Below are 12,279 nucleotides of genomic sequence, written 5' to 3'. Positions count from 1 at the left end.
TCTAGGTCACTTTAAACTGGGGGAGCAGGGGACATGAGCCTGGGGGGTATTCAGGCTATGGGCACCCAAAAATACACCTGCAAAATATGGGATTCAGATGCTCCCAGGAAGCATCTGGGCAGAAGCCTGAATGCCACAGCATCATTGTAGATTTTAACAGCAGCAGCAACACTCACACAGAAAAATTTGGGCTGCTGGCACTGCTGCTTGCCTCCAGTCAGCTCCTTCAGCTGTGGTCACACACACACACACAGAGGCACACCCCGTGCCTTGTGCAGGCAGGAGGGGAAGCGATTCTGGGCATCCAGAAATGGTGGTCTGGAAGGAGAAGCCCCATGGTGGAGGCAGGAGGAGCGGGAAGGGGAGGGCTCGCTGGTGTAATTTCGGGGTTGGTCCGGGATGATGTCATAGCACTGAGCAAGTGCCATGGCCAAACCGTGGGGACTTTCTAACGCTCCCCGTCCATCTGACCTCTAATACCAGCGGGCTGAAATATTTAACAGGACATTCGTTTTCCCTCTGAAGGGCCATTTTTCACTGCTTTCCCTGGAAAAGGCTGCTCCCAGCCCGGGTGGATGCGGGGTGGGGGAGGCGGCACACAACTAACTCTTCCGGCACACACCCCTTTCCCTACTACAAAGGCATCCACAGCAATCACATTTGCAATAGTACAAATCTTGATGGATTCATCCCATCCCCCTCCCCTTTGTAAGCCCACAGCCCGCTGTAAGCCCTCTCTCTCTCTCTCTCCCTTATCGCAGCCCAGCAATCCTTCCAAAGGATCAGGCTGGAAAATGCAGTCACGGTACAGTTGCTTGAAATAAATGAATGAATGAAATAAAAAAAAAACAGGCAGCAGCTCAGGGCGGGCAGCAGCGATCTTATTGTTCCCAAACCCATCTGCATCTGCATCTCCACGGCGTTCCAGCAGCTCTCACACACCTCACACACTCTTTATGCACATGCAGATAAATACATTAACAAAAGGGACAGGTGGGAAATGGAGGTGGGGGGGGAACCAGATATTAACTTCACCCAGGAAGGTGGGCTATCTCACACTGGAAATGCACCGAGAAATTAAACATATTTCACATTTACATCTCTCTCTCTCACACACACACACACATAGAGGTAAAATCTCTTTCAGTGCAATATCCAGTTGCTATGCCAACAGCACCAACAGCACGGAGGCGATGGCAGCGAGGGGCTGAGGAGCGAGGTGGGGTGGGGTGGGATGGGGGCTCTTACCAAAGATGCTGATTTGATTGTGGCAAAGCGCTCTCGGTTCCGGTAGTGGAGGGCCTGATTCTGCACTGACTGGGTAGGCCGCACCTCAGGCCTGCGATCCCTGTGGCCCACCTCATCCCTTATAAATACATGATCCTGCAGAAATGGATAAAAACAAGGAGAAAGTCCGGCTGTGCTCTTCCCGCGGCGGCTGCCTCTCTCTCACCCCTCTGTCTGCACAAGCGCGGCTGTAGGAGAGGCATAGTTCAGCTCTGCTTAGCCCCGGCAGCTCCCACCGTACAAAATGAATAAGCAACACATTGCAGCTCGGCTCGGCGCGTCAGCTGATCGCGAGCAGGATGCCTCCGAATCCCTGGATCAGGCTGCCTTTTTTTTTCTTTTTTTTTTTTTTTAATCTCCTTTTTTTTTTTTTTTAAACCTCCAGTATTACATATGTGCCAGAAAAAAGCGAGCCGGGAGCAGGAAGCGGAGCGGGGCGATCGGAGTCCTCGGGAAGGTCGGGTTCAAGCACTGCAAGCCAGCGATCCTGGTGAAAACGTGATTCCCATGTCTAGGCACGGAGATCCTGTTCCCTTTTAACACCACAGCAGCATCCTGCCTCATTCCCTTTGCCGAGCGCTGTGTCCTCGATAGGGTTTCTTTGTCCCTCGTTTGCTATCTGCTGTGGGGGACCAGCATCCTGGCTAAATCCACGGCAGGCTGGAGAGGACCAGGAAAGCCTCCGTGACCACTCAGGGATCCTGCTTTCCAGTCATGATCCTGCACAGTTCTAGCACTTTCTCTCCACAGCCCACAAAGGATTTTTTTTTTTTTTTTTCTTTTTAAAGCAACAGCTCCCAGGTTTTAGCAGGAATGGTTCCTGGTGCAGCTTCTCCCCTGCTCCCTAGCAAGGCTCTGCCAGGAGCAGCTGTGCCCTTCCCAAACGGCGCAGGCAAATTTTGGAGTGGAACAAAGCTCCAGGAGAAACCTTCCTCAGAAAGGCCAGCAAAAAACCCACACCACCATGATTTTCCCAATGGGAATGGTGACTGCCAACAGTCAGCACACCTGCAGGCTGCACCCTGGGGATGGAGCAGCCTTTGGACACCCAGCACACCCCGCTCCTGCCCGGCCACACTGGCACCCACCACAGGGTCATGACTCCCATCCTCAGCCTCCAGCTCCTAAATCCTCACAGGAAGACAGATTCTTCCTGAATTAAATCAAGTTTCCAGTTCTCTGGGGCGCAAAATAAAGGCTGCCAGTGCCCACACTGGCACCCACCACAGGGTCATGACTCCCATCCTCAGCCTCCAGCTCCTAGATCCTCACAGGAAGACAGAGTCTTCCTGAATTAAATCAAGTTTCCAGTTCTTTGGGGTGCAAAATAAAGGCTAGAAAGCCCTTGCAGGGCAGAGCTGCCTCCATGAGCAGGAGCAGCTCTGCCACCCTGCCATGGCCCAGCAGACACAAGGGAGGTCAGAGAGCCCCACAGGGAGAATCCATGGAATGGTGTCTCCATCAGGACACTGCTGTCATCCCTGTGCTCCTTTCCCACTCCACAGACACCTTGTTTTCCCCCCTGCTGGCCTCCATTTCCAGCTGCTTCTCACCCACATCCACACACACTCAGCCCTTTTCAACAGGATTCTGGAAATGAGTTCAAGCAAAAGCCAATTAAGTGCAAAAAATGCTGATATTAAGAGCTGAACACCACATTGACTGAAAGTGCTTTAACCCCAAAACCTTTCCTTCTCATTCCATTTGAGCACTCCCAGTCCATGCTCACCTTTCCCTTGCCTTTGCTCAGTGCCCAAGGCCACCACAGAGCCAAGCCTGCACCAGCTCCTCTACACCCACACAAGGGACACAGAACGAGCCAAAAACAGCTAAAAAGGACAGTCCTCCACAGAAATACAGTGTCACAAAAAGTTGCAGTTTCATTTTATACTGGTCATCCTTATACTGGGTATTTGTGGCACTGTCTGACAGGCAAGGCAGTGAGACCACAAGAGAAATCACTGAAAATTGGGCTGGTCTCAGATTTCCAACTCGTGCACGTTGGTGTGATGGGCAGAGCTCTTGGACTTGCCAACATTCCTGAGAAAGGCTCATGTGAGGCTCTAGAACAGCCATCCCCAGAAGATCCTGATTAAATATTCCAAGTCCAACAGCATCTCTCAGTTTAATCTGACTCAGCTTCACCAGAGGGATCCCAAACCCTGTAGTGAAGATCTGCCCCAAACTCACCCACCTGAACCCCAGAGGAAACAACAGCACACAGGAGCCACCAGTGCTGTACTCCAGCCATGGAATGGAGGTGGGGACAGGACAAATGTCACCCCTGGTCACACACACAGAACCTGCAGCAGCACCTGTGAGTGCACAGGGCTCCCAAAGCCTGCTAAGCAATACCCCAATCCCTGGATCTTCTTCCTTCTCTCCATTATGTCAGTATGGCAAATATTAAATCCAGAGAAGCTTCAAATCACTGAAAAAAACCACCCAACTTATAAAATGGGCATTCAGACTTTTCAGAATGCTCCAAAACACCACCTAAAATAACAAGCTTAAGTTGCAATTGCTGTTTATGCCGGAAAATTAATCTGTGATTTACTTTCTGTTATCCAAGAGGTGGCTTTTTAGAGGGCAGAGTGTCACCCTGGCCTTGTTTTATGGGATCTCTGGTTACCTCAGTGCACATGAGAAGCTCAGACCAGAATTAAATTGCCCTTCAGGAATGTGAATTAATCACATTCTGCATTTCAAACTCAGCTGGGCAAGGAATGGGAAAATTCCTTTGCAACTGAGCAAGCCAAAGAACCAATTTCAAGGGGACAAAAATCTCAGCTGGTAAGAGAAATAAATCTATGAGTAGCCACATCTCCATCAGCCTTCCTCAGATGAGGTGACTGATGGCAAAGACAAACATCTCCCTACAAACCCAGAGAAATACAATTTTGCTGCTTTAAAATAAAATTCTTCTCCCAAAATCTTGCTAAGAGACTGCAGTCATAACTGTTGGCACAGATAAGGAAATTTTGTTTCCAACTTTCAGCTTCAGATGTGTGGGAAACAAAGACCCAAAATTGGCATCTCAGCTCATGGCACCCAATAAATAAAATCTGACTGAAGGCATCCCAGAAACTCACCAAGTTTGAGTCAGGGGACCTCTCAGCCCCAAATCTGCAATTCAAACCCTGATTTGTTTTTAAAGTAATGTATCTTCTATAAACACTTCATTTTCCCACCTGTTTTCTGTGGTTTTCTTGCAATATTTACCTTGAGGATGCAACTTGAGGCATGCTCAGCTCACAACTCACTCATTAAAATCCTTTACTTCAGGGCCAACAATCCAGAATCTTCAACTTTCTACTCAAGGAATAATTTGTTCTTCTGACTTATCATCCACATAAACAGTTTTCAGGTTGATCCAAACAAAGGGGGGGATTTGGCTGGGACACTACCAGGACAAAACCATCCTCAAATATTCCTACAGCATTATCTGGGCAGAGCTGGTGGAGCTTCCAGTGGTGCTCCCAGCTGGATCTGAAAGGCTGCTCCTGGTGAACTGCCTGAGCACAATGAGTTGGTGTCAAACCACGAGCTCAAAATCCAACACAGAGAGGATTTTGCTCGGAGTCCCATCCCAGTTCTACCACACACTGTCTTTTCATCCTTCTCCTTTAGCATCCAAATTCTGCCCAGCCCAAAGCTGGGATACCTCCACCTTCTCCTCAGGAGGAACACTCCCTTTCCCACTGGGGTTTTTTGCTATGCACACCAAATAAAACCTCCACAGACACAGGAGGAGTCAGTAACTGCTGCCAGTCTCCTAGACAAACAGGAAAGGCAATTTCCAAGCCCCACTAAGGACTTCCATGGAATGGCAGCAAACTCCTGCTTTCTAGGAATTTAAAGAGCAAGGAAAACAACAGTGTGGCACCATTTGTCTTAATATATTGCTTTAAGTGCCTTGCTAATCAACTGGGAGGTTTAAGCTCTCTCCATGCACAAAATTCCCCCCAAATGCTGAAATTAATTGGAGCAGCAACAGGAGATGTGCACAGGTTAATTTACAGGATCTGGGAAGTCACTCAAGTTGCAGCAGTTATTGTAAATGTACTTTATTATTGCACACATTGGGCAAGAACTTGTGATGATCAAAGATCCTCCTTTCCATCTTCTTGTTATAAACCAGATCTTGATCACAAGTTTTCCCTGACATTTTACTGCCCAAGTTTCAGAAAGCACTGATGGTTTTAAGACTGAAGCAAGAAACAGCAACAGCTGTACTGCAGTTGAAAAAAACCAATATTGTACTGGCTTTCTGTTTAGATTAAAAGATTACAACACATTATTATGGTTTTGCAGGAATAAAATAATAATAAATTCATTGAGGACAATGAAATAATATTTCTGGGAAGCCACCTGTGCCCACACTGCCATTTACCAGCAGCTGAACAAAACAGGTGACAAAACATCTCTGATGCACCAGCTGATGCCTATACTCACTTTATTGTCTGACTCTGAGAGCCAAAAATCTTTATCCTTATTTTTTAGGGTGAAGTGACTGATATTTATCTGATTTTAAAACCTGGTTTATGTGTCTTTGAAGCAGAGTGAATTTGGAGTTTTACTCCCTACCCCATTTTGTCATTTTTGGGGCTCTCAGGTACAATTGGGTTTGCATCAGAGCTGTCACTGACCCTTCAGCTCTCAACCTGTGCAGCTGAACAACTGCTGAAGGGAGATGGATGTGAGAATGTGCATCCATAGGCAAGATGCCCCTTGCATGGAGTAGCAGAGTTATTCAGCTGTATTCAGAAGAGAGTTCTTACACTGGACCTACTGAGATGTACATGGAGGAGCTCACCAACCTGCAAAAGGGCAAGGAAAACTTCCTCATCCAAGCCAGACATCTGAATTTCCTGAAAAGAACATGCTGGTGATTGAGGTGTCCTCCTGAGGGAGCAGGGTTTGATCCCAAGGATGGGCTTCCTTCTTTTTCCTCCCAGGAGTTCAGGACACAGCTATAAACTAAATAACACAAAAAGCTCCACATCCAGTTATGTCTTCTTATTATTTTCAATATTTTATTCCTGTCTAGTGATTTTTCTTCCAGCCTAACAGGTGTACTCTGACAGGTGGGGTCACCTTTATTCTATGAAAACCATGGAGCTCTGCTGTGCTGTGGAAGGGGTTGTTTTCCACAGAGGATTCATCCCAAGTGCAGCAAACCCCAAGCACCTTGGCTGCCATGAACTAGCATAGCCAGTGACAATTAACCAGATCAGAACAGGTCATTCCACTTACCCTGTGACCACAAAACATTTTTGGAAGCTACAGCCAACTAGCAGCTGTTAAAAAAAAGAAAGAGAATGAGTTGTTTACAAGTGCTTTTAGTCCATCAGCCTCCTCCCTAAGCCTCTGCCTCAGGGTAGGTGACAGGACAGAAGCCAGGAGTGCTCCCCAGGTGCCTGAGGCTTCTTCCAGCCAAGCAGCACCCAGGGATGAGCTGCTCCTGCTCTCCATCCAGCCCAGCCTGGCTCTGCACACCAGGCAGCAGCTGGAAGCACTGAAGGCTGAGAACTGCACCTCACACCACCACAGACTCCTCCAGCCCACATTTCACCTGCATGTGACATTCTGGGGCTGTGGCCCAAAACACCAGAAGGCCTCTGACTTTTCAGAGCTCTGAGCCATAGAAAATATCAACACTCCAAGCCATTTTGCCTTCTTGGACTCTTTCCACAATCTGGAGGTTGTTCATTAACACATTAGTGGAATGCCACAATTTTATACAACAATTTGACTTCACCCATGTCAAAATCATCTCATATGTGACCCTACACCCACAAAATGCTGCTTACGTTCATCAGTATTTTGTTTTTAGCCTTTAAAGGCTGATTAAATACAAAATAAGAGCTTAAATTAAACCCCAGGTTCTTCCCATTGTGTTTGTGAGGGGCTCCAGAGTGACACCCAAAACTCAGCTTCATCTCAGTTTCCAGAAATGCAGTTAAAGCACAAACTGAAATCTTGGCAGAACAAAGAACTTTACCTTGAAAACAAAGTGGGATGTATGTGGATATAAACCCCCCCTGAAATGTCAAGCTGCAATTTTAGTCTCTTCACACATATTAATACACATGTGAAGCAGTTTTCCATTTCAAATTACATTCCCCAAAGTAACAAAGAATTTAAAAAAATAGTGTACCAAATTAAAACAATATATTTGCAGAGTGGAACATGTCCTGCTACACAGAGTCCAAATCTGCTCTATGAATTACATACAGCAGAAGGGAACATCCAAGGACCAGCAGTCCTAGCCAATCCTTAGCTGTTTTGTGAAGACCATCAGTGCAGACCTGGGCTTTCTGCTCCCAAAATTACCCTAAAACACCTGTGTTAAGTCATCTAGAGGTGATTTATTTCATAATACTTCAGTTATAAGTGTGCAAGACACTCTGGGTTTTTTCAAACCAAATAAAAACTTCCATGTGGTGTCCTGTTTGTGCATCCTACATACAAGTCTATCAGGACTGAATTTACAGCATCAGAAATGCTGTATTTATACTTTACAAGTGTCATACAACCATTATAAAACACAGAATTAGTCTTAAAACAAGCAGGACTCTACTCCTTTCACAAATGCCATTTATGTCTGGTGGGAGCAGCTCATGTTTTGTTTTCATCAAATATAACAACTCTGAGCAGTGATTGTAACCTATAAATTCTGTGAAAATCAGTCCCTCAAACTTCCAGTTTAATGCACAAGTAAATATGGGTATTTAACAACGTGAAATTAAAGTTAACACACATTTTGAAAGCCTATACAAAATAAGAAAGAGCTCCAATCATAACCACCAGGACATCCATCAGTGGTGCTGCTCTTTTATTCAGGACAGTTCCAAGGGCTGGCATCTGGTACCTAAAACCTTATTTTCACCTTTCTGAATAAACATCTTCTCTAAAGATGCTGTCAAGTGTCTTTAGGAAAGAAGAAAAAGAGAAAACTCCTAAAACCTTTGCAACTTCTCTGCCATTATCTTTAAATATGTAAGACCATGTTTTGTTGAAGACAAAATGTTTCAATAGTTCTTAATATTCAACGTCACAAACCCTGCACTTCAGGAGGAAAAAACTGCTTACAAATATTTAGTTAGTTACAACCAAGCCTTACTGTAACCTTACAAACAAGAAATTCATACTTTTCATGCTGCTGCGATGTTTTAGCTCCTCTGGCAAAAAGCAAATGTACACTTTGAAGTTCCTTGCAAATGAAACCAACACAACCAACCTACATTTTGCTGCCCACTAGCAAATGACACTGCTTAGGCCAAGCCAAAACTATTTTAGTCAGACAAACAGTGGAGATGAGATGCTGGCTTACAGCTAGACAACCTTAGCTCGAGATCCAGCCCTAGGAAAAGGAAAGGCATCAGATCACAGCATGCAGCAAAGCAGCAGGAGGGCATCCAGTGGGACCTGACCCCAAACGTACCTCGTGGGAAGGGTCCAAAGCCCTGCACACTTCCACTCCTCACAAGGGAAATCCGAGTGCAGGCAGGTTGGAATCACACACTGGGCCTGGCAGAGGGTTAGCTTGGCTGCCAGGACCAACACAGAGCACAGCACAGGCATTCCCAAGGAAACAAGCATGTCCCAAGCAGAGGAAGGGGTGCTCATGCAGGGCTGGGCATGCGGGGAGCCTGGGGGACCCTGCCTAGGCACTGACAGCTCCTGGAGTAGCAACCTCTTTTCATGGGCAGAGGTTCTTTAGGTGCTTTTAAAGACAAAAACCCCACAGAACTTGACTCTGGCAAGCCCAGCAGCAGCTCCTGCTCTCAGCACAGAGCAGCAGGGCACACGTACCTTCTTGTGAACAACGGAGGAGGTGGAATTAATGGTGCTCTCGTCACTATGCATCATGACCAGCTCAGGGCTGCTCTCATCCAGGACCTCCTGCATGCTGCTCACACTGCTGCTCTGGCTGCCTGTGCTCACAGACATGCTGGGGATGGAATGGTTGCTGCCCAGACTGTCCATCTTCCTACTCAGGTTTGATCCATGCTCACTGTCCTATAAAACAAGGGGCATCAGTTACAGATCCTGCAGGAGATCTCCTGCCCAGCACGTGCCTGCAACGCCCAGAGTTTGTTTTAAAGGTGACTCTGCAGGCTTCAAGGGTCCTTGGGCATTATTTTGCCAACTGCACATCTCAAAGGGCTGTTTGGGTTCTGGAATGCTCCGTATCAGACAGGCAGCCCCTGCCTTTTTCCCTGCAATCTGATCACATCAGGTTTCAAGCCATTTTTTTTCCACATATCCTTAAGTCTGGGCATGGCTCCTGGCTTGATAGGAGACATCCAGGAGTACTGGATGGCTGGTGAAAGGAGCCTCATAATTAAGAGAAATTATCCAAGTTTGAACTAAAACAATGCTTCAAGTCAGGATCTGCTATAACACATTTCCTGACTCAGAAAATATCTAAGACAATGAATCTATTTATTATTTTATATATTCTACATGGTGTAGAGGTTTTAGCCTCCATGTCCCAAGCAGTCAGCAATTCCATTTTACCAAGCTAAAAACCCCTTGAATCTTGTGTTTTCAGCCAAAATAAATGTGACTGAATAATCTTAGCAGCTGACTCAGATGAGCCTGCACTATTATAGGGGTTAAAACTTGGATATACATAAATAAAGATTCCTCATACAAGAGGTATTTTTGATTCTACAGCCAAGTATCAGGAGTTAGCAGCCTTTTTTCTTCTTCCATACCCACGGCAGTACAGTAATGCCAGAGTATGCACTTAGTCTGGACTGATTGAGAGAATTTATGGAGTCCTTTGTAATTAACTAGTGGCACCAAAGAGGCTCGTAAGGAGCTCACAGTGAGGACAGAACTCTGAACATCCTTCAGCTCCTGGGGTGAAGCAGCCTTGACTCACTAAAAGGAGCAGCCTGCTGCTGCATCCAGTTTTCCCTGGCCTCTGAAGGGAGCTTGGGGAGAATTCCATTACAAATCAATTAACAGGGAACTCATTTTGTTGGAGACCGACAGAAAGATAAAATTGAGACTTGACAGATTTGCCTTTGATTGTGTGATTATTTTTGAAGCAATCAGCAGATCATTCAGAGCCTGTGTGAGAGCACTTAAAATCCAGAATAATACTATTTTACAGAGAACATAGGCACAGGGGAATGAAAATATTTTCAGGATGCTTATGTAGAGTTGCAGAAGAAATCACATAATGAAGGATCTGAGGCTGTGTCACTAATGAATGTTTATGCAGGAAGGACAGAGATGAGATTGCATATGCAACCTTAGCACTTCCTTCCTGACTTCAACTTTCACCTTCTTGGGAGGGCTCTGAGCAAAGCATTAGTAATATCTTGCATGTTAAAGATTTTTAAGGCTCATCTTCCACCTCAGAAAGCCCAAGGTAGAAGAAGGAAGTGCCTGGTGGCATTTCCAGTGGGGCAGGTTGTGTCCCCAGCCCAGCAGGAACTGCAGCACGTGCTGGGGCTGCTCTCCCTGCCCAGTTAGTGACACACACGAGCAGTGACACCTCCTGTGCTGGGACAGGGCTCAGGGGTCAGTGCAGGGCATGCTGTGCACATGCAGAGTGTCAGCTGCATCCCTGCCCTCCCTGCAGACACAACAGCTCCTCCCTGCTCTCCTCAGAGTGGGGACAGGAGGAACAGAAGACACACCTTGGAGCCAAACACCACCACGTGTTTGCTGTTGAGCTGCAAGTGCTCAACAGCCAAGTGGGAAAGCATTCCCTGGCACTCTGCTGACAGCTTGTCACACGTGGGGAGACAAACTGGGAGGTTTCAGGGCACAGGTCTGACAATCCCCCAGTCCCCAGCTAAGCTCCAGCTCTGGAAGCTGGAAGGGACCTTCAATCACAGCAGTTGCTGCTCTTGCTCCTTTGGGGCAGCTTCCCAAAGTGCCAGTCCCTCCTCCTGCAGCTCCACGTGCCATTTCTTCAACCAGTTTAGCTTTCAAAGAGCATTTGACACCCCCAAACCTCAAACCCTGAAGATCCTCTGAGCTTGGGCACCTTGCTGTGTGTTATTGGCTCACTCCACTGGAGCAAAGGAACACAGACATCAATTTGTCTGCCAGTGCTTTTCATTGAGAAGCAGTCATGGATTTATTTATGCATTGTGCCTGCACCAAGTGACATTAATTTCCATCTAAGCTCATCAATTGAAAAATGACTGGTTTCCTTCTCTCAGCCACAGTTAGGGTCAATTATCATACACTTATTAAGTGGGTTGTTTATTACAAGATTTAAACTGAAGCTGCATTTTAGGTCTTTAACCTTTTTCTTCCTTAACATTAAAGAATTTTAAAAAAATAAGTCTTTCTAATTCAGTGATTTGCTTCTCAGCTCATGAGAGGCCAATTACGTTACTGTAAAGTTATGGTAATTGAAAAAATATTAACATTAATGGAGTTGTTTTGACTGTGCAGATGAGAAAGAAAAGCTTGGGCTGTCAAAGACCCTCCTCCACACAGGCTGGGAGCCACTTCTCACAGAGAACCTCCCTCAGAATGAGTTTCTTCCCTAAGGCTTCCAGAAGAAAGGGCAGCACTGGAAATAATCCAAAGTTCCACATGTACAGTAATTGGCAGCTTTAACACTGAGCAAGGACTACTTTCACTCATTATCCTCTCCTGTCTCTCCGCTGATCCAGATGAGATTCCAACAACATTCCTCACCTAGGCTGCTCTTGTTCTGCCACCCTAAGGACAGGAACACCTCCCTGGCCCTGAAATGACTTGTAACAGTGTGAATGGGGTGACAAACCATCTCCAGTACCTCCTCCTCCTCCTGGGACTCGTTCAGGGGGCCATTCCGTGTCTCCTGGAAGAGGATTTTCTTCATTTTCCGGTACTGCAGGTTGTCCAGCTCCCTCACTGCATCCTTGGTCCTCTGGATCAGGTCTAGGAGCACCCTGGGCGGCCGCTCCCGGCGGACAAAATCGTGCTGGGTTAAAGGAGACAGACAGAACAGCTCACTGCACACTCTGG

The 12,279-nt window shown here is 46.5% G+C and overlaps 1 protein-coding gene across 6 annotated transcripts in view; it reads right to left on the bottom strand.

Moving 5' to 3' along the window:
• Positions 1–12,279, bottom strand: part of TAOK3 (TAO kinase 3) — a 75,945-nt gene that overhangs the window by 15,778 nt on the left and 47,888 nt on the right. For 4 of the 6 annotated variants that reach the window (XM_039725833.1, XM_039725834.1, XM_039725836.1 and 1 more), the window contains exons 12-14: positions 12,056–12,235; positions 9,106–9,312; positions 1,249–1,383 (exon numbers count right to left, since the gene is read on the bottom strand). In XM_039725833.1, coding sequence (XP_039581767.1) covers positions 1,249–1,383; positions 9,106–9,312; positions 12,056–12,235 — 522 coding nt within the window. The remainder of the gene's footprint in view (positions 1–1,248; positions 1,384–9,105; positions 9,313–12,055; positions 12,236–12,279) is intronic. The other 2 variants (XM_039725837.1, XM_039725838.1) reach the window with 2 other exon arrangements.

The sequence above is a fragment of the Passer montanus genome, unplaced genomic scaffold (assembly GCF_014805655.1).
Source record: "Passer montanus isolate IOZ18808 unplaced genomic scaffold, ASM1480565v1 scaffold57, whole genome shotgun sequence".
NCBI lineage: Eukaryota > Metazoa > Chordata > Aves > Passeriformes > Passeridae > Passer > Passer montanus.
Note: the sequence above shows the minus strand (reverse complement) of the source record. Positions and strands in the feature narration are given on the sequence as shown.